Genomic DNA, 23,703 nt, shown 5'->3' on the forward strand with positions numbered 1-23,703 from the left:
ATGGGCTATATTGTTATCTGATAAAGTTGACCTCAGAGGAAAGAAAATTATTAAATACAAAAAGGGACATTACATAATGACAAAAAAGCAAGCTATTAGGAAGAAATACCAGTCATATAAATGCATCAAAAAACAGAGTTTCAAAATACATGTAAGCATATTCTCACTCATAGGTGGGAATTGAACAATGAGAACACATGGACACAGGAAGGGGAACATCACACTCTGGGGAATGTTTTGGGGTGGGGAGACAGGGGAGGGATAGCACTGGGAGATATACCTAATGCTAGATGACGAGTTAGTGGGTGCAGCACACCAGCATGGCACATGTATACATATGTAACTAACCTGCACAATGTGCACATGTACCCTAAAACTTAAAGTATAATAATAATAAATAAATAAATTTTAAAAAAAAGAAAAAAAGAAAATCTGAGAGTGCTGAAAGGAGAAACAGAAAAATTCATAATTGTAGTTGGAGATTTCAACAGCTCCTTCTCAGGAGCTGATAAAAACACCAGACAGAAAATCAGCAAAAATTCTATATCCTGATTATCTGAACAACACAATCAGTGAACAGGATCTAACAAACATATATGCAACACTTCATCCAACAATTGCAGAATACACGTTTTCTCCAAGTGTCCATGAAACAATTACTAAGATACACCATATCCAGGATCGTAAAACAAATCTCAATAAATTTATTTACTTTTATTAATTTTTATTTTTTATTATTATACTTTAAGTTTTAGGGTACATGTGCACATTGTGCAGGTTAGTTACATACGTATACAGTGCCATGCTGGTGTGCTGCACCCACTAACTCGTCATCTAGCATTACGTATATCTCCCAATGCTATCCCTCCCCCCTCCTCCCACCCCACAACAGTCCCCAGAGTGTGATGTTCCCCTTCCTGTGTCCATGTGATCTCATTGTTCAGTTCCCACCTATGAGTGAGAATATGTGGTGTTTGGTTTTTTGTTCGTGCGATAGTTTACTGAGAATGATGGTTTCCAGTTTCATCCATGTCCCTACAAAGGACGTGAACTCATCATTTTTTATGGCTGCATAGTATTCCATGGTGTATATGTGCCACATTTTCTTAATCCAGTCTATCATTGTTGGACATTTGGGTTGGTTCCAAGTCTTTGCTATTGTGAATAATGCCACAATAAACATACGTGTGCATGTGTCTTTATAGCAGCATGATTTATAGTCATTTGGGTATAAACCCAGTAATGGGATGGCTGGGTCAAATGGTATTTCTAGTTCTAGATCCCTGAGGAATCGCCACACTGACTTCCACAATGGTTGAACTAGTTTACAGTCCCACCAACAGTGTAAAAGTGTTCCTATTTCTCCACATCCTCTCCAGCATCTGTTGTTTCCTGACTTTTTAATGATTGCCATTCTAACTGGTGTGAGATGGTATCTCATTGTGGTTTTGATTTGCATTTCTCTGATGGCCAGTGATGGTGAGCATTTTTTCATGTGTTTTTTGGCTGCATAAATGTCTTCTTTTGAGAAGTGTCTGTTCATGTCCTTCGCCCACTTTTTGATGGGGTTGTTTGTTTTTTTCCTGTAAATTTGTTTGAGTTCATTGTAGATTCTGGATATTAGCCCTTTGTCAGATGAGTAGGTTGCGAAAATTTTCTCCCATTTTGTGGGTTGCCTGTTCACTCTGATGGGAGTTTCTTTTGCTGTGCAGAAGCTCTTTACTTTAATTAGATCCCATTTGTCAATTTTGTCTTTTGTTGCCATTGCTTTTGGTGTTTTAGACATGAAGTCCTTGCCCATGCCTATGTCCTGAATGGTAATGCCTAGGTTTTCTTCTAGGGTTTTTATGGTTTTAGGTCTAACGTTTAAGTCTTTAATCCATCTTGAATTGATTTTTGTATAAGGTGTAAGGAAGGGATCCAGTTTCAGCTTTCTACATATGGCTAGCCAGTTTTCCCAGCACCATTTATTACATAGGGAATCCTTTCCCCATTGCTTGTTTTTCTCAGATTTGTCAAAGATCACATAGTTGTAGATATGTGGCATTATTTCTGAGGGCTCTGTTCTGTTCCATTGATCTATATCTCTGTTTTGGTACCAGTACCATGCTGTTTTGGTTACTGTAGCCTTGTAGGATAGTTTGAAGTCAGGTAGTGTGATGCCTCCAGCTTTGTTCTTTTGGCTTAGGATTGACTTGGCGATGTGGGCTCTTTTTTGGTTCCATATGAACTTTAAAGTAGTTTTTTCCAATTCTGTGAAGAAAGGCATTGCTAGCTTGATGGGGATGGCATTGAATCTGTAAATTACCTTGGGCAGTATGGCCATTTTCACGATATTGATTCTTCCTACCCATGAGCATGGAATGTTCTTCCATTTGTTTGTATCCTCTTTTATTTCCTTGAGCAGTGGTTTGTAGTCCTCCTTGAAGAGGTCCTTCACATCCCTTGTAAGTTGGATTCCTAGGTATTTTATTCTCTTTGAAGCAATTGTGAATGGGAGTTCACTCATGATTTGGCTCTCTGTTTGTCTGCTGTTGGTGTATAGGAATGCTTGTGATTTTTGCATATTGATTTTGTATCCTGAGACTTTGCTGAAGTTGCTTATCAGCTTAAGGAGATTTTGGGCTGAGACAATGGGGTTTTCTAGATATAAAATCATGTCATCTGCAAACAGGGACAATTTGACTTCCTCTTTTCCTAATTGAATACCCTTTATTTCCTTCTCCTGCCTAATTGCCCAGGCCAGAACTTCCAACACTATGTTGAATAGGAGTGGTGAGAGAGGGCATCCCTGTCTTGTGCCAGTTTTCAAAGGGAATGCTTCCAGTTTTTGCCCATTCAGTATGATATTGGCTGTGGGTTTGTCATAGATAGCTCTTATTATTTTGAAATATGTCCCATCAATACCTAATTTATTGAGAGTTTTTAGCATGAAGTGTTGTTGAATTTTGTCAAAGGCCTTTTCTGCATCTATTGAGATAATCATGTGGTTTTTTCTTTGGCTCTGCTTATATGCTGGATTACATTTATTGATTTGTGTATATTGAACCAGCCTTGCATCCCAGGGATGAAGCCCACTTGATCATGGTGGATAAGCTTTTTGGTGTGCTGCTGGATTCGGTTTGCCAATATTTTATTGAGGATTTGGCATCAATGTTCATCAAGGATATTGGTCTAAAATTCTCTTTTATGGTTGTGTCTCTGCCCGGCTTTGGTATCAGAATGATGCTGGCCTCATAAAATGAGTTAGGGAGGATTCCCTCTTTTTCTATTGATTGGAATAGTTTCAGAAGGAATGGTACCAGTTCCTCCTTGTACCTCTGGTAGAATTCGGCTGTGAATCCATCTGGTCCTGGACTCTTTTTGTTGGTAAGCTATTGATTATTGCCACAATTTCAGATCCTGTTATTGGTCTATTCAGAGATTCAACTTCTTCCTGGTTTAGTCTTGGGAGAGTGTATGTGTCAAGGAATTTATGCATTTCTTCTAGATTTGCTAGTTTATTTGTGTAGAGGTGTTTGTACTATTCACTGATGGTAGTTTGTATTTCTGTGGGATCGGTGTTGATATCCCTTTTATCATTTTTTATTGTGTCTATTTGATTCTTCTCTCTTTTCTTCTTTATTAGTCTTGCTAGTGGTCTATCAATTTTGTTGATCCTCTCAAAAAACCAGCTCTTGGATTCATTAATTTTTTGAAGGGTTTTTTGTATCTCTATTTCCTTCAGTTCTGCTCTGATTTTAGTTATTTCTTGCCTTCTGCTAGCTTTTGAATGTGTTTGCTCTTGCTTTTCTAGTTCTTTTAATTGTGATGTTAGGGTGTCAATTTTGGATCTTTCGTGCTTTCTCTTGTGGGCATTTAGTGCTATAAATTTCCCTCTACACACTGCTTTGAATGCGTCCCAGAGATTCTGGTATGTTGTGTCTTTGTTCTCGTTGGTTTCAAAGAACATCTTTATTTCTGCCTTCATTTCGTTATGCACGCAGTAGTCATTCAGGAGCAAGTTGTTCAGTTTCCATGTAGTTGAGTGGTTTTGAGTGAGATTCTTAATCCTGAGTTCTAGTTTGATTGCACTGTGGTCTGAGAGATAGTTTGTTATAATTTCTGTTCTTTTACATTTGCTGAGGAGAGCTTTACTTCCAAGTATGTGGTCAATTTTGGAATAGGTGTGGTGTGTTGCTGAAAAAAATGTATATTCTGTTGATGTGGGGTGGAGAGTTCTGTAGATGTCTATTAGGTCCACTTGGTGCAGAGCTGAGTTCAATTCCTGGGTATCCTTGTTGACTTTCTGTCTCGTTGATCTATCTAATGTTGACAGTGGGGTGTTAAAGTCTCCCATTATTAATGTGTGGGAGTCTAAGTCTCTTTGTAGGTCACTCAGGATTTGCTTTATGAATCTGGGTGCTCCTGTATTGGGTGCATATATATTTAGGACAGTTAGCTCTTCTTGTGGAATTGATCCCTTTACCATTATGTAATGGCCTTCTTTGTCTCTTTTGATCTTTGTTGGTTTAAAGTCTGTTTTATCAGAGACTAGGATTGCAACCCCTGCCTTTTTTTGTTTTCCATTTGCTTGGTAGATCTTCCTCCATCCTTTTATTTTGAGCCTATGTGTGTCTCTGCACGTGAGATGGGTTTCCTGAATACAGCACACTGATGGGTCTTGATTCTTTATCCAATTTTCCAGTCTGTGTCTTTTAATTGGAGCATTTAGTCCATTTTCATTTAAAGTTAATAGTGTTATGTGTGAATTTGGTCCTGTCATTATGATGTTAGCTGGTTATTTTGCTCGTTAGTTGATGCAGTTTCTTCCTAGTCTTGATGGTCTTTACATTTTGGCATGATTTTGCAGCGGCTGGTACCGGTTTTTCCTTTCCATGTTTAGTGCTTCCTTCAGAAGCTCTTTTAGGGCAGGCCTGGTGGTGACAAAATCTCTCAGCATTTGCTTGTCTGTAAAGTATTTTATTTCTCCTTCACTTATGAAGCTTAGTTTGGCTGGATATGAAATTCTGGGTTGAAAATTCTTTTCTTTAAGAATGTTGAATATTGGCCCCCACTCTCTTCTGGCATGTAAAGTTTCTGCCGAGAGATCCGCTGTTATTCTGATGGGCTTCCCTTTGTGGGTAACCCGACCTTTCTCTCTGGCTGCCCTTAACATTTTTTCCTTCATTTCAACTTTGGTGAATCTGACAATTATGTGTCTTGGAGTTGCTCTTCTCGAGGAGTATCTTTGTGGCGTTCTCTGTATTTCCTGAATCTGAACGTTGGCCTGCCTTGCTAGATTGGGGAAATTCTCCTGGATAATATCCTGCAGAGTGTTTTCCAACTTGGTTCCATTCTCCGCATCACTTTCAGGTACACCAATCAGACGTAGATTTGGTCTTTTCACATAGTCCCATATTTCTTGGAGGCTTTGCTCATTTCTTTTTATTCTTTTTTCTCTAAACTTTCCTTCTCGCTTCATTTCATTTATTTCATCTTCCATTGCTGATACCCTTTCTTCCAGTTGATCACATCAGCTCCTGAGGCTTCTGCATCCTTCACGTAGTTCTCGAGCCTTGGTTTTCAGCTCCATCAGCTCCTTTAAGCACTTCTCTGTATTGGTTATTCTAGTTATACATTCTTCTAAATTTTTTTCAAAGTTTTCAACTTCTTTGCCTTTGGTTTGAATGTCCTCCCGTAGCTCAGAGTAATTTGATCGTCTGAAGCCTTCTTCTCTCAGCTTGTCAAAGTCATTCTCCGTCCAGCTTTGTTCCGTTGCTGGTGAGGAGCTGCGTTTCTTTGGAGGAGGAGAGGCGCTCTGATTTTTAGAGTTTCCAGTTTTTCTGTTCTGTTTTTTCCCCATCTTTGTGGTTTTATCTACTTTTGGTCTTTGATGATGGTGATGTACAGATGGGTTTTTGGTGTGGATGTCCTTTCTGTTTGTTAGTTTTCCTTCTAACAGACAGGACCCTCAGCTGCAGGTCTGTTGGAGTACCCGGCCTTGTGAGGTGTCAGCCTGCCCCTGCTGGGGGTTGCCTCCCAGTTAGGCTGCTCGGGGGTCAGGGGTCAGGGACCCACTTGAGGAGGCAGTCTGCCCGTTCTCAGATCTCCAGCTGCGTGCTGGGAGAACCACTTCTCTCTTCAAAGCTGTCAGACTGGGACGTTTAAGTGTGCAGAGATTACTGCTGTTCTTTTGTTTGTCTGTGCCCTGCCCCCAGAGGTGGAGCCTACAGAGGCAGGTGGGCCTCCTTGAGCTGTGGTGAGCTCCACCCAGGTCGAGCTTCCTGGCTGCTTTGTTTACCTAAGCAAGCCTGGGCAATGGTGGCCGCCCCTCCCCCAGCCTGGCTGCCGCCTTGCAGTTTGATCTCAGACTGCTGTGCTAGCAATCAGCGAGACTCCGTGGGGTAGGACCCTCCGAGCCAGGTGGGGGATATAAACTTGTGGTGTGCCGTTTTTTAAGCCTGTCGGAAAAGCGCAGTATTCGGGTGGGAGTGACCCGATTTTCCAGGTGCCGTCGGTCACCCCTTTCTTTGATTAGGAAAGGGAACTCCCTGACCCCTTGCGCTTCCCGAGTGAGGCAATGCCTCGCCCTGCTTCGGCTCGCGCACGGTGCGCCCACCCACTGACCTGCGCCCACTGTCTGGCACTCCCTAGTGAGATGAACCCAGTACCTCAGATGGAAATGCAGAAATCACCTGTCTTCTGCGTCGCTCAGGCTGGGAGCTGTAGACCGGAGCTGTTCCTATTCGGCCATCTTGGCTCCAGATGTTTATCAAACCTCAATAAATTTAAAAGAATTAAAGTCATATATAGTGTATTCTCTGACCACAAAGGGATAAAATTATAAATTAATAACATAAAACAGAAGGAATATCTCCAAATCTGTAGAAATTAAACAGCACACTTCTAAATCCATGGTCCTAAGAGAAAGCCTTAAAGGAAATTTAAAAATACGTAGGGCCTAAGATGATGCCTTAAAGGAAATTTTAAAAATACACAGAACTGAATGAAAAAAAATTATAACATATCAAAATATGTAAAATGCCACTAAATAATGTCGAGGAGAAAACTTTTTATCTTAAAGGGTATATTGGCTCTGAATAAATGTCTCAAAAAAACGCTAATTCCCTAACTCAAGGAATTATAAAGAGCAAAATAAATACAAAGCAAGCAGAAAGAATGAAATAGCAAAGATAATAGGAGAATCCTATAAAATAGAAAAATGGAAAACAACAGGAAAAATCAATGAAACAAATGGCTGTCTTTAAAAAAGTCAATAAAATTGATAAACCTGTAAATAAAAGTAAAATACATACCATATTAATGAATAAGGAAAAATAAGGCAAAAATACCCAAACGATTCTCAAAAAAATTTGATAGGGTTTTGATGGCAACCCTATCAAAATCCCAACTTGGCTTTTTTGTAGAAGTTAACAAGCTTATCATAAAATTTATGTAGGAACAGGACAGGGCCCTAGAATAACCTAACTATCTTGAAAAAAATTTAGAACAAAGTTGAAGGAGTCGTATCTTCTTATTTCCAAGCTTACTACATAGCTACTGCAATCAAAACAGTCTGGTGATGGAAAAAGAATAGATATAGGTCAAAGGAATAGAGAATCCAGAAATAAATATTACATTTATGGTCAATTGATTTCAACAAGAGTCTCAAGACAATTGAATGGGGAAAGAACAATACTCAATAAATGGGACAGCTGGATAGCAATATGCAAAAGCATGATCTTAGACCCCTTTCTTAAACCATAGACACACAAAAATTAACTCAGAAGCATAAACTTAAATATAAGAGCTAAAAGCACAAAACTCTTAGAAGAAAACATGGGAGTAAATCATTGTAAGCTTGGATTAGGCAATAGTTTCTCAAATATCCTAAAAGTACAAGCAAAAGTTTGATAAATAAGACTTCAACAAAATTAAAACTTTTGTGTATCAAAGGACACAATCAAGAAAGTAAAAAGACAACTCACATAACATGATAAAAATATTTGCAAATCATATATCTAATAAAGAACTGCTATCTAAAATATAGGAAGAACAGCAATAAAAGATAAATAACCCAATTAAAAATGGGCAATGGATTTGAATAGGCATCCCTCCAAAGAAGACATACAGATATCCAGTAAACTCACGAAAATGTTCTCAACATAATTAGCCATTAGCAAAGTGCAAATCAAGACTACAGTGAGAATCTATTTCATACTCAGGATTGCTATAAACAAAAATACAGATAACAGATGTTAGCAAGGATGTGAAAAATTGGCACCACATGCATTGTTGGTGGGAATATAAAATGATGCAAAAATTTTGAAAACCAGTAGAGCAGTTTATCAATAAATTAAACATAGTGGTACAAATTTCACCTCTAAGTGTATAGTGAAGAGAATTGAAATGACGGATCTACCCAAAAATTGTATGCTAATGTTCACAGCAGCATTATTCATAATACTCAAAATGTGGAAACAATCCAAATGATGAATGGATAAATAAAATATAATATATCCACATAGTTAAATATTATTCAGCAATAAAGAGGAATGAAATAATGATACCTGCTACAACATTTGAAATATTGTGCTAAATGAAAGAAGCCAATCACAAAAAACATCACATATTTACACTCCCACCAACAGTGTATAAGAAGAAAATGTGGTACATACTGACCATGTAATACTATGCAGCCATAAAAAAGAATGAGATCATGTCCTTTGCTGGGACATGGATGGAGATGGAGGACATTATCCTTAGCAAACTAACACCGAAGTAGAAAACCAAATACTGCATGTTCTCACTTATAAGCAGGAGCTAAATGATGAGAACACATGAACATATAGAGGAGAACAACACACCCTGGGGTCTTTTGGAGGGTGGAAGGTGGTAGGATGGAGAGAATCAGGAAAAATAACTAATGGGTACTAGGCTTAAGACCTGGGTGATGAAATAATCTGCACAACAAATCCCCATGACACAAGTTTACCTATGTAACAAACCTGCACTTGTACCCCTGAACTTAAAATAAAAGTTAAACAAAAAAGAAAAAGAATAACATATTATATTATTCCATTAATATTAACTGTCTAGAACAGATAAATCTATAGAGACAGAAAGTAAATTCATGGTTTTCTAGGGTTAGGTGGTGGTGGAATATGGAGTGACTCTCAACAGAGATAAAACTGTTATAAACTTGAATTGCTGTGATGCTTGTATAGCTCTGTTAATATACTAAAACCATCTAATGATATACTTTACAAGGAGAATTTCATATGTTAATCATGTCTCAATAAATATATTTTTAAAAGAATGATAGACAATACGAGCAATTTCATGTATAAGATAGGTTTTGCTTGGTAATTGAGAAAACCCACTTTAAGTGTTCTCCTTTTTTTAAATTTTAGAGACAGGGTCTCACTATGTTGCCCAGGCTGGTCTTGAACTCCTGGGCTCAAGCAATCCTCCCACCTTGGCCACCCAAAGTGCTGGGATTTCAGAAATGAGCTACTGCACCCAGTCTAAGTGTTCCTTTGAGGTCACCTCAACCTTAACACTCTTGAGTTGTCATTTTTCTTTCCCTCATATGAACACATTCTAGAATCCAACTCTACCATCTCATGCCATTTTTTGAATGCTTTTTGCATAAACATACAAGTAGAGAGACTTGGGGTTTATGGACTCTATTTTTCACACTTCTATATTTGCTGTCACTTCAGCTTAGGATGTCATTCCTCATTTTCATCATGACCTCCAACAAAATCCCATTTACTTGAACACTTAGCTCAAGATCCAGCTTTTCTGCTAAGTTCAGTAAGACTTTCCACTAGCCCTTGTTGAGGATCTCCATTATTGGAAGGGAGTTAACAAATAGTTCCAACATGGTGTTTTACTTGTCACACTAAGAAATGACTTTTTAAAGATAAGAGCAATCCTATTTATCTCTAAATTGTTGTACCTAATACCTAGGAGGTGCTCAACAGATTTTTATTAAAGGACAAAATAGAGGGAGAAAATAAGGAAAAATGGTGATAAAATTGTGTATAAATGTGGACTGAGAACTTATGGATCATTTGAAGGTGTAGACTTTCAAAAAGCCTAGACCAGAATCAAGGAGTATAGGGTTACGCCACCTGGATAGAGAGTAGAACCTAGGGCTGGAGTTGAGATAGAATTATTTGAGCCAGTGTGTGATTATAAGTAGTTGAAGACAGAGGTTTCCATACAGATGAGGAGATGATTAAGTGTCTAAGCCTGAAAGTTTTAGTTTACCGAACATAAAGATGAAAATTTCCACTTGTGGAGTGAAGACTCAAATCATTCATTGGAGTTCTTTATTAACCATTATAGCTAAGAATGCAGACCCAGAATTTATGGAAAGGAACAGACAACAGAAGAGAAAGTTCAAAAACCAAAGGGAAAAATAAAACATGTCTGAGAAGGGATTTGAGGTGTCCAGAGTAATTCTGCTCAGATTTTCTAGCTAATCTCTGCAATAGGGATTTCATTGTCTCCTTGGTTCATACCTCTTTATCCTCCAGGCTGAAGAACTATAAGCTGGATGCCTAGGTCTCATATCTGTGGTGGACTCTTCTCCTTAAAAGTGCCTCTGTGTTTAATAAAATTGCCTTCTTTAATTGACAAAGTCCTCCTTTTTCTGCAGGGGCCCACTTTACTCACTTCACCTCTGATATCCAACACAGAACCCATCATTCCTGCCTATATGTGTATTACAATGTACACTCATAGTATAAAAATTATCACATATTATAACCAGCTGCATATTACGTTTCCCCCCAGTAGTCAGTAAGCTCTTCAGTCTCAGATATATCTTTATCTGAATAGGATCTGAGTTTACCTTTAGTATTCAGCATTCACAAAATGTTGAATTTTTCAACTTCTATAATTTTATCCCTTATGACTTCCCTTTTTCCAGGGAATGTCTCTACTTTTAAAACTTACTGCACCAAATGGGGAAAGTGGGACAGCAGGAGATGGAGAGAGAGCGAGCGAGAGAGCGAGTGTGAGAGAAAACACATTAAGGCTCTGTAACTGGACCTGGTTTAGAGTCCTGGCCTTTTTACTTATAGGGTCTCTGCCATATAAAAACTTCATAACCTTTCTAAACCTAACTTTTTTCACTCATGAACTCAGAGTGATCACTTCTTCATGCATGATAAATACATAGGATAAGGCTGGGCATAGAAGTGTGCTCAATAAATGGTAGCTGTTACCATTATCTTTAAAACAATTTCAAGTGTATTATATTTATTAATGAAGCACAATAAAATTTTTGAAGATGCAGAAATTGATAAATAGTAGTGTACCAATAAATTTAATTTCAGTATTATCTTCCAGAAAGCAAATTCTAATAATACAAAAATATATCTAGTAAAATTATCATTATAATTTTGATAAGAAGAGTGATCGTTTTACATCTTGTTAATGTGTAGGGGCCACTGGTAAGCTTACTAAAATGTATTTTACAAAATTATGTGATCTAAAGAAAGCACAACTGTTTCCAGTTTTAAGCCTGAATTAACAAACTTTAATGTAAAGCTTATTTTTAAAAAGTATACTACACAAAGTTGCCAACGTGATTTATCAAATTAAAAACAAACATAGCTTAATGTGGTTTACAGGTTATATTTATTATTTTCTGTAGTATCTAAAAAGTAACATATTGTTAAGACTTTGTTAAAAATAACTCTTTACACAGCTTTCGGAAGGTAACTGGCAAACAAGGTTTACAAGTAAAAGATATACTTTTCAAACTAAAATCAGTTTGTTGTCTTTACGCAATTTACAGAAGCAAGTTATGATTCAATTTAAGTATCTGAAGCAGTTTCCACAATAAAGCATTCCCAAGAAATAGAAAACGGAGCTTAGATAAAGCACCAGCTGTCACATTGTCACCAAGTTAACACTGGTTCCTCACTGGTCCCCATAACATGATGGAGAGCAGGAGAAGAAAGGGAAGGAACACTTAGAGAGGGAAAAAAAAAAAAAACCCTGAAATCTGAAATTACATTTACTTAGGGCATCCCCTAAAGGCATCTTGGTTAGGTTATTCAATTTCTGAGGGGCAGAAAAAGATTATAGTAGTTAAGGCTTGAGATCATGCATTCAGAATAAAATACAATCACTGATACATAAACTATATTGAATGTTATACAACATATTTAAAGGATGACATTTAAATCAATAATATATAAATTTTCTTTCTGAATCTTTTAGGACTTATCAGGCACATTGAAATAACTCTCAGAATCTCAAACTACATAGAAGTAAATGACTATATTTGTATGAATAAGTCTAAGGACAACTATTTATGCCCATCTTTAAAAAACAATTTCAATAGTGAAAACTAATGTTTAGGATTTTACAGTTCTTTGAATATAAAACATTTTATAGAGTATGGATGTATATGATGAGATTAAAAAACTTGAAAACGTAAATATATAAGGGAAAACTAACTTGTACATACTGTTATAAAACAACAACAAATTTAAACTTTTATCTCCTAATTCATAGTTCTCATAGTTTGAGTGACCATTGTCTTTCTCTAAGTTATAAAGAATTATAACATACAGTAAAAAGTACTTTACAGTTGCCACAACTTTCCAATTAAGGGTCAAGACACTATGAGAATCCCTATACATAATGGTAGTTCTCAACTCTTCTGATTCATGTTTAAACATACATTTGTCAGATCTTATATATTCAATGTTACATTAGAAATAACTGGTAAAAATACATCAATTTCATAAGGTAAAGCTGGAGTCTATTAACATGTTATTTATTACATCATTTTAGTAAATGTATACTTTTTAAAAAAATAGGTGTAAATGAGAAGAAAATGCAAAAAAAAAAAAAAAAAAAAAGGCTATAACTCTCCTTTATGCTTCTTGTTTTACGAATCTGTCCTGCTTAAGAGCCAGAGCTTAGGTGAAACTAGCCAGAGATGAGAAACCAGGAGCTTGAGCACAATGAAATCCTATTCATTCCCAGTTCCAAATGAAAACAAGAACATACAAAAATAAACACAGAGCTTCAACCAATCTTTTTCAAATGCAGTTTTAATCAGCCCAAGAATCTCTGAGGTTGATCTCAAAGGCACTTTCTAAAGAACTGCTCTCTCCCTTCTTCCAATTGGCTTTTGTCTAGGCAAGTTTATGATTTAATGGCCATTAGCATTTCACCATCCCACATCAGGAAAGTATTTGCTTATTTGTAAGTCTTAATAGTGGTGACTTAAAGCCCATCAAATTATACATAAAATATAAAAGAAAGCCCCTGCTGCTGCTGATCTCTATCACCACTTCCCTTCATTCCCTAGAAGGCACACATCATATAAGCCATGTAGAGAAAACAAATATGAGATTGTCAAATGGCCACTTTAACCCACTTTAAACTCACTGCAGCAATATTAAGGATTCTCTTGATTTGTTAGATATAATGCTAAAAAGTGAATTTGGCATGAAGTCTTGTGAATACAAGCTTAATTACCATCGGTTGTAAAGAATTGATTATTATCTCTACTTTTCTTTTATTCCTGGCTTAGGCTTTCAACATTTTTCAGATATGTGAAGAAATATGAAAAGAGGTGGTAAGTGGGATTAGATCTGGCTTTGAATAGGTGACTTTTCCTTAGCTTTGTCAAAATAGGCACCTTCTTTAGTAGCATGAACATCTCTGTCACCATCTATCATATGAATATCTGATGTATTTTTGTCATTTCGCCTCAAGCGGTAATTTTTATAAGCACGTTGAATGATGGTTGCTGAAACTGCCTCTTGTTTTCGTTTCAAAGTAGTCGTAATTGGCTCACATGTGATCTTAAAAGGGTTGGCTAACAAAAACCCTGATTCTATTTCTGAAAGAACTTTCTCCATCCTCACATCTTGACCCATAACTCTCTTTGTAAAAGCAAGTAAGATATCGAGGCAATGAATTCTGTCCCCAACAGCCATGGGGAGGTCCAAAGCAATGAGCTGGCCCTTGTTTGGTTTTGCCATGAAAAGAGGAGGATCAAGAGCAGCTGCAAAATCTGAAAGCTTGCTAGAGTCTATGTACTGGGTCCTATCAGGATCAAACCTTTTCCATACCTGAAAGAATTTCCTAAAATCATCTTCACTCAAGGTCTTGTTTTTCTTCTTAGAAGCAATATTTAAAAACTCCATGACAACAACAATGTACATATTTACAATGATCAGCCATGATATGAGGATATAACTGACAAAATAAAAAATCCCAACAGAGGGGTTCCCACAATCTCCTCTAACTTGAGTCCCAGGGTTAATTTTATCAGGATCACAGTCAGACCATTTACTGTTGAAAATTGCATCAAGCATCCCATCCCAACCAGCAAATATTGCAACTTGAAAAAGACAGAGCATACTGCTGCCAAAGGTTTCAAAATTAGACACATCATTAATTCCAGCTTCTTTTTTAACATAGGCAAAATTGTACATTCCAAATATGGCATAGATGAACATGACCAGGAAGATGAGAAGAATGATGTTCAATAATGCTGGGAGGGACAGCATCAAAGGAAGCATCAGATTATGAAACACCTTTGGTCCTTTTCCAAGACGCAGCATGTGAATGATCCGTGAGAGAAGTATCAGTTGCACAAGTGAAGGAGGCACAAGGTAGGATCCTACTGTCATAGGCAGACATAGTCCTGGGGGTGGGAAAGATAAAGCAGGCTATACATTATTCAAACACAATTGTATTTTGAGGACTATAAATTATTTTACACTTAATTGTTTTTCCCTGTTTTATTAATCCTTTATTGATCCCTTCCATTTTACTAATCATTCTCATTTAACAGTTAGCATGTTGAAAGTTTGGGTCAGCCAAACACCTATTGTATCAATGCTCAGGGTATCTAGCTAAATTTGGAAGATTATTTTTCTGTAACATCATCTAAGAGTATTACAGATCAAGTAGTTCTGGAATTACAGATGACCTGATTCTATAATGTAGGACAATAGTCATAATTTTTTATTGCTATTGGATTAAGAAATTTAGTTCCATGCAATCTTTATTGAATGCCCAATAAATATATCACACCAATATACAAGGATGAATGACATGATTTCTGTCTTCAGGAACCTTATAATTTAGAAACTAGTGACAGACATTTAAAATAATTATAAGGCAGAAATTGATAAATATAATTACAGAAATGTCTGGCATTCAGTGATTCATAGATTGTAATTTAATTTCTTTATTTCATAAATACTACTGGGGCTCCAGGAACTTTAAATGTGAATTGAATAAATAAGTCTTTGTTTAGAACTTTTTTGTAGCTGTGGTAGTTAGATGAGGGAAGTATGGCAGTGATTAACACAAGAACTATAAAACAAGGTAGAATTATAATTCATTAAAGGTATAAGAGATGTTCTCTGGAAGTATTAGAGAGAATGTAGTTTGAGTTGAGAAGGTAGTGGAAGAAGGAATCCCACGAGGCTTCTAAGTGATATGGTAGGTTTGTTGAATCTGGAGGAATCATGTCTCACATTTTTGTTAAACTTGGTCTCTGCCTAAGATGATATTTCTCTCTGATGTTCTATCCTATCAATACCCTATCTCTATAGTGCTTTAGTGAATCTTCTACTCTGACCCAAATTCTCATTTCCCTTCAACCTTCCAAACTTTTTCATTATGCAGGAAGTATCACTAAATTGTGAATAAATTCCTCTACATTCTCATCACTAATTTTTTTTAACCCAATCTCTTTTTTGGGGGGAAGTTCTTTTTTTAATCTTTGTTTTTATTTCTTCTAAAAAAAAAACCACCAGGATACATGTGCAGAACATGCAGGTTTGTTACACAGGTATACATGTGCCATGGTGGTTTGCTGCACCTATTGACCTGTCCTCTAAGTTCCTTCCCCTCACGCCCCACCCTCCAACAAGCCCTGGTGTGTGTTGTTCCCCTTTCTATGTCCATGTGTTCTCATTGTTCAACTCCCACTTATAAGTGAGAATATGTGGTGTTTGGATTTCTGTTCCTGTTTCAGTTTTCAGAGAATGATGGCTAAATCTGGCTCTATCTTGAAGACTCTATTTCCCTTGCAACCCTCTCAAATACAGGGAGCTCATTCTTCCCCACTCCACTTTCCTCAGGTTAGAAAGAAAAAATATGTATCTTTCTTTCTTTCCAATGTGATTTCTGGTCACTTTTCCTTCCTATTATTTTTATAAAGAAAAAATAAAAGAGATTTTTGACACTTTGTGGATCAGGCCATTCAGCTATATCATTTCCTACCATTCCTTGGCTCTATAGCCTACTCATTCTTCATTCATATTCATTGAAGACTTCAATAATTGACTCACTGTCTCTCATTTCACCTTAGCACCTACCATCAACAATCCATTTAAAAGCCAGTTTCTGTCTTTGGTCTTCTCAAGTTATTACACTATTTTCCATCATTTTACAAATCTACATTTATAATCACATTCTGGACCCAAGATACCTTGCCTTCTGAAACTTCAAATTCAAACTGCTTTCTCTCTGACTGCAATTGCTTTTCCTTCCAGTTCTCTGATGAAGTCCCCTTCAGTCTCATAGGACCCTAATGCCATCATTTCTCTGCCTTCTTCCTATCAGCTCCCTCTTGTCTTCATGTACTTTTCTATCAGTTTTTCTGATAGCTTCTTCTTTTCTGAAGCTTCTTATGGTTTTTTTCAGTAGTTAGTTGCATTGTTTCCACTATCAACTGAATGAGTGAATATTTGGAAGCAGATCTGGGCAAACAGTTTATCTATATTTTCTACTACGCAATGCATAGAATACTGCTTGATGCAGTAAACTTAAATATTGTTCCTACTCTCATGGAACTTACATCCTAATATGTGTGTTATGTGGAAACAGACAAACTTCTCTATGCCTGAAACTCTTTGACACTAAATTCTTTGCTTGGCTATCTCCTTATCTGAAAAGTCTCTAATTAGATTTCACGTCTTCCATAAAGTTTTCTCTGACCTCTACTTACTGATTAGGTGACCTCCTTCTGCTGTGCTGCTGCAGCACCCTGTGACTTCCCTACCATAACCTTAATAGCACACATTAAAATGTACTGTTTAATTATCTATATCCTTTAATAGACTCTAAGCTATGTGTACACAGAAATTATACTTGTCTTGTTTACTACTGAATTTTTTGCATATAACACAGTCTTTATTCTCAAAGAGAATTATCAAGTGCATTTATTAAATAAGAGAGAGATCTCCAAAGTAAGAGAAAACAAGCAACAAATTTGTTAAAGCCTGAAACTCTAATGTTGTATAAAGTGTAAATAGTTTTAGAGATTAGAGGGAAGGAAATAATAGTGAACTTGAAAGATTACATCATTCTAAGACATACACATCTTTCTAGTGTCATCTAGAAAATTAGTGTATATTATAGAATGAAGGGTTGACTAAACATTCACCTGGTGGCTTGTATGCAAAGTCTATGTTATTAGAAATATTTTTGAACATCTTATCTCTATTAGGCATGGGTGGTACACATATGAATAAAAATGTGAAGCATTCCTGTTGAAAATAAAAAAAGATCTCTACCTGTTTTGCTTATTAGGAGACTATATTTCATGATTTTGAAATGTAGGAGACTATATTTCATATTTACTGTAAGAGCTTACTTGAATTAATATTATTATCAGTAAAAATTTGACTAAACAAAATCTTACCTGTGATGGAGAAAATAACCACCATAAAATCAAAAATGTTCCACACAATGGTGAAATAAAAACAACGGAAAGCGATGATCTTCAGTATACATTCCATAGTATATAGCATAACAAAAATTGAGTTAATCCAGTAGAGAGCAATGGACATTTGTAGACTCTGAACATCAGTGTCTATCATCATGGCTATTGCTTGGAAACATATAAGAACCATAACAATGACATTAAAAACTTGGCTTGTTACCACGTCAAAGATGAATCCTTGGAGCTTGTTCTGTGGGTAAAATCAACAGGTGTAATAGTCTTATTAATAGGATACATATACATATATATGGTCTTTTATACGCTACAACTTTCTTCCCAAAATAAATGAGAATAAGTGTGAACCCAAATTTTTGCCAAACTATAACTATAACATATAGTCAAAACAAACAAACAAAATGACCATGAAAAGCTTTGTCAAGGGACACAAAAATTTTGTCAAAAGCATTTGTTAAGGCTTTAAAAGAGAATATATAAAGAACACCTCCATTGAAGTTTCAAAAAATCTAGACATTTTCTTACTAATGGGCGAGGTACTGGTCTTTGAGAATCCTCATACATTAGCTTCTTCAGCCTGCGGTACTGTTTTCTCTGTTTAACCGTTATAAAGATATTTGAGCCTCCCAGGTAAAGAAAGGAAAGAAAAATATATTAAAATCACACTTAATCCAAATTTTCCCTTATGTTAATAGGCATTTTAAAGACTTGGCAATTATTGATTTAATCTTCTAAAAAAAAGGCTTAACTGCCGTGAATGAAATCATGTTTGAACATGTCTGACTTTCTGCCCAAAAATCCATAAAAAGCACATACAGAATACACGCTGATAGTGACAGAAATTCAGTAATCTCTAAGTGCGCTCTCTTAGGGGAGTGTCAACTCTATTTTCACATAGGGTTGTAAAAGAGGACAAAGGAGAAACAGCAGGGGATATCTGGAAATATTTTTACTAAGAAAGGTTGAGCTCAATAGCTAAAGGAAAAGTTGATTTGTATCTTATAGTAAGCAGAAATAAACAGAAATGATCATATGTGATCATTTTTATATGACTATATATTGCTTTATTTTTCAAATACTATCAGAAGATTTTTTTTTACTATTATTCCAAAAGCACCTTGTGCTTGCTTCTTCATAGCACGGTTGAGGGCTTATTCATTTTTGTGTTTCTAGTGCTAATTTCAGTATCTTATGTAATATATGTGAAGTGAATAATGTCATGTCCTAGGAATTAGGAATTGTTACTGCTCTAAATCAGGACCTGGTCACTTAAATTGACTGCAGACACCAGTTCGAAGCCTAGAAGCAAATCCTAGTATGTTATCCTACAGGGCTGATATTCGTAGAAAGCTGAAGCATCCAATCAAAATCACATTTGATCACTCAGCTCTCTACTCCTATTTCATTGGTGGAGACTCAAGAGTGATATACAGTAGTCCCCCCTTATTTGAAGTCTCACTTTCCACACTATCAGTTAGCCATGGGCAACCACAGTTGGAAATTATTACATGAAAAATCCTAAAAATAAATAGTTAATACATTTTAAATTTCATGTGGGTCTGAGTTGTGTGATGAAATCTTGCGTCATCCTGCTCTGTGGAGACTGGGATGTGAATCATCCCTTTGTCCAGCACATCCACTCAGTCTATGCCACCCACACATTACTCACTTTGCAGCTATCTCTGTTATCAAGCGATTGTGTTCAAGTAATCCTTATTTTAATTAATAATATCCCCCAAAATGCAAGAGAAGTGATGCTGGCCTTCAAATACGCCAAAAAGAAGCTGCAAAGTGCTTCCTTTAAGAGAAAAGGTGAAAGTGCTTGACTTGAGGCAAGAAAAAAAAAACATATGCTGAGGTTGCTAAATCTATGGTATGAATGAATCTTCTGCCCATGAAATTGTAAAGAATGAAAAATAAATGTATGCTTGATTTGCTGTTGTACTTCAAACTGCAAATGGCCACAGTGCATGATAAGTCTTAGTCATGGAAAAGGCATCTTAACGTGAACAGAAACATGTTCTGATTTACAGTAATCAGGTTAGGTACTACCCTGCGGTTTCAGGCATCCACTGGAGGTCTTGGAACACAGTCCCCTTGGATAAGGAGGGTCTACTGTACCAGATTTTACACATGGTTAAAGTTTGATTACATGGCTGAAGATAAAATTTCAAAATTAAACTATTCTTTCCTTTGACTTTTTTGGAAGGCTTCCCAAAAGAGATTAAGTGCCTGTGTAAAATAACTTGACTTAGATGTCTTTTTAGTCCTTTGCGTTTGTGGAGGCCCTGAAGAAGTCGCTTTTTAGAAACGGCATGAAACTGTAGTTATTCAATTCTGTCTCTGAACTCTGTCTTACTGGGTTCAAGCACTCCTACTTAGGCCACCCAGTTAGGATTTATGACTCTCTCTACTTCTAGCAGAAAGAACTACTCTAACTTTGAAAGATGTCCATGCTGGCCGACTGTGGAGTCTTTAAATATAACAGAGAGTAAAAGAGTGTTTTTTTCTGGAACTCTTCACATATTTGTGAAGATAGAAAATTTTACTTACAGTATTTATTTTTCAGCCCATCATTATTTTCAAAATACTTGTAATTTTTACACAGACACTTGTAATGTTTAACTTTTAAACTTGACTGTGTAGTACATATTTTGGATTTAGAAGGCAATGTTCATCAATGTGCAGGAACATTAATCATGATTTTTTAAGATACATGTCAAATAAAAATGACATTAAGCTAAATCCAAAGCCAATTATTTGAAGCAGGGCATTTATATATTTATGTATATGCCTGATTTTCTCAGACATTGGATAAACAAATAATATTTATACTTATCTTTATTTTATGCTTGTTGAAATTATCAATAATAACAGTAATCAGCATACTCAGAGGGAGAAATACTCCAAATATAATAAAGTTGATAAAGTAACAATACATGTAGATGTTGACTTCAAAATGAGGCTGTATATTAACCTAGAAGTTTAAAGTAAGCAAATTATTGATATTGGCTTTTTAAAACAAGTTTTATAGAACAATTTATGACAAGAAAACAATAACAAAACTAGCATTGTTATGCTATGTAAGAAACTGTTTTCTTTTTTGCTGTTTGGTAAAAGGATATCATTGCTTTGTATGAATGTTAAAGTTCATTTCATTTATTTAACCATTGTTGCAAAGTCTGGTAATCTTTCAAATGGACCTATGGGGCCTCAATCATTGTATATAATAACCCTGGAAGAATTTCATTGCCAATGAAATATCCAATCTGAACTGCATTTGATTTCTATTCATTATTACTGGTGTCCTGTGCTCGAATTGCAAAAATGACTTTGCTTATACCCTAACAATGGCTTTAAAATGATATTATACTTACAGCAACAGAATCAATTGCTGAATTCATAATAGTGATCCATCCATTAAATGTTGCCTGTAAAAATGAAATGCATTTAAAATTTGTGCTTCCTGGCAAATAAAAAGTAAAATCTCAGTCTCTTATTAGTGCACTGAAACATTTGACATAGGCTTGCCACACTTCCATATACTGTGTAATTGGGATCCTTAACATTTTCATTATTATATTGTCTGTTAACAACTATTTCAAGTACTTAGTTTATTTATAGTTAATAACAAAATATTTGAAGATAGCATGACTAGAAAAAGATAAATAGAGAAACAGATATATAAATGGTAAATAAATACATGCGGCCATGTGTTATGGTGACTTGTAGCTGCTACACATGCTTTTCTGTGAGAGACATAAGAGGAATTGTTCAACTCTTCACATCTGCTAGATATTGAGTCACTGAGTAGCAGTTCCTCAAAATGCTAAAGAGATAAAAAGTAGTGACTTGGGTTGAACTAAAGAATTATTACCTGTAATGGTTAATACTGAGTGTCAATTTGATTGGATTGAAGGATGCAAAGTATTGATCCTGGGTGTGTCTGTGAGGGTGTTGCCAAAGGAGATTAACATTTGAGTCAGTGGGCTGGGGAAGACAGACCCACCTTTAATCTGGTGGACACAATCTAATCAGCTGCCAGCAAATATAAAGCAGGCAGGAAAACGTGAAAAGGCGAGACTGGCCTAGCCTCCCGGCCTGTATTTTTCTCCTGTGCTGGATGCTTCCTACCCTCAAACATTGGACTCCAAGTTCTTCAGTTTTGAGACTCGGACTGGCTCTCCTTGCTCCTCAAGCTTGCATACAGCCTATTGTGGGACCCTGTGATCATTCATCATGTAAGTTAATACTTAATAAACTCCCCTTTATATATATATATATGTGTGTATATGTGTATATATATATAAATATATATCTTATATATATGTAAATATATATAAATATATATATCTATATATGTAAAAATATATATATACATATATATATGAAGGAAGTAGAGATGCAAGTAAATTTAACAGAGGAAATACAGATACTGGCCCAAACTATTTTTACCACCACTGATCAAGTTATGGGGTGATGTATTAGTCAGGGTTCCCTAGAGGGACTGAACTAATAGGATATATATGTATATATCCTATCTTATATCAGCACCTATTCTGATTTTTCGGTCACCCGGAAGTCTATATCCTTATCTTATCAGGCTTCGGAATAATCTCCCACATCGTAACATATTATTCTGGAAAAAAAGAACCATTTGGGTACATGGGCATGGTCTGGGCTATAATATCATTTGGCTTCCTGGGATTCATTGTGTGAGCTCACCATATGTTTACAGTGGGAATAGACATAGATACACGAGCTTACTTCACCTCTGCCACTATATATATATATATACACACATACACACAAAATATATATAGAATATATATTACATAGAATATATATTATTATATAGGATAATATATAGTAGGATATATAATATATAATAGGATATATATTATATAGGATAATATATAATATATAGGATAATATATATTATATAGGATAATATATAATATATAGGATAATATATATTATATAGGATAATATATATTATATAGGATAATATATAATATATAGGATAATATATAATATATATTATATAGGATAATATATATTATATAGGGTAATATATATTATATAGGATAATATATAATATATATTATATAGGGTAATATATAATATATATTATATAGGGTAATATATAATATATAATAGGATATATATATATCCTATTAGTTCTGTCCCTCTAGGGAAGCCTGACTAATACATTACCCTATAACCTGATCAGTGGTGGTAAAAATAGTTTGGGCCAGTATCTGTATTTCCTCTGTTAAATTTACTTGCATCTCCACTTCCTTCATCCAATGGGGCAGAGACAGTATTTAACTTTTGTTTCTCTTCTCTTTTTTTTTTTTTTTCTTTGAGAGAGTGTCACACTTTGTCACCAGACTGGAGAGCAGTGGAATGATCTTGGCTCACTGCGACCTCCGCCTCCTAGGTTCAAGGGATTCTCCTGCCTCAGCCTCCCAAGTAGCTGGGACTACAGGTATGTGACACTTCACCCAGCTAATTTTTGTATTTTTAGTAGAGATGGGGTTTCACCATGTTGGCTAGGATGGTCTTGATCTCTCGACCTCATGATCTGCCCACCTCAGCCTCCCAAAGTGCTGGGATTACAGGCATGAGCCACTGCACCTGGCCTGTCTGTTTAAATGAGCCTAGTGTTGTATGTTGCAGGAAGTCAGGGACCCTGAACGGAGGGACTGGCTGGAGCCACGGCAGAGGAACATAAATTGCGAAGATTTCATTTTAACATGGACATTTGTCAGTTCCCAAATTAATACTTTTATAATTTCTTATGACTGTCTTACTTTGATCTCTTAATCCTGTTATCTTCATAAGCTGAGGATGTACATCACCTCAGGACCACTGTGATAATTGTGTTAACTGTACAAATTGATTGTAAAACGTGTGTTTGAACAATATGAAATCAGTGCACCTTGAAAAAGAACAGAATAACTGTGATTTTTAGG

General features: G+C 35.9%; 1 protein-coding gene across 6 annotated transcripts in view; it reads right to left on the reverse strand.

Moving 5' to 3' along the window:
- Positions 1-11,618: 11,618 nt before the first annotated feature.
- SCN7A (sodium voltage-gated channel alpha subunit 7) overlaps positions 11,619-23,703 on the reverse strand; it is a 200,281-nt gene continuing 188,196 nt past the window's right edge. For 5 of the 6 annotated variants that reach the window (XM_016949969.4, XM_016949968.4, XM_063790539.1 and 2 more), the window contains 5 exons: positions 21,103-21,156; positions 20,565-20,702; positions 18,251-18,355; positions 17,690-17,960; positions 11,619-14,674 (listed from right to left, as the gene is read on the reverse strand). In XM_016949969.4, the coding sequence (XP_016805458.3) occupies positions 13,608-14,674; positions 17,690-17,960; positions 18,251-18,355; positions 20,565-20,702; positions 21,103-21,156 (1,635 nt within the window). In that variant the 3' untranslated portion in view covers positions 11,619-13,607. The remainder of the gene's footprint in view (positions 14,675-17,689; positions 17,961-18,250; positions 18,356-20,564; positions 20,703-21,102; positions 21,157-23,703) is intronic. The other variant, XM_063790542.1, reaches the window with a different exon arrangement.

This window comes from Pan troglodytes, chromosome 13, assembly GCF_028858775.2.
Source record: "Pan troglodytes isolate AG18354 chromosome 13, NHGRI_mPanTro3-v2.0_pri, whole genome shotgun sequence".
Taxonomy (NCBI): domain Eukaryota; kingdom Metazoa; phylum Chordata; class Mammalia; order Primates; family Hominidae; genus Pan; species Pan troglodytes.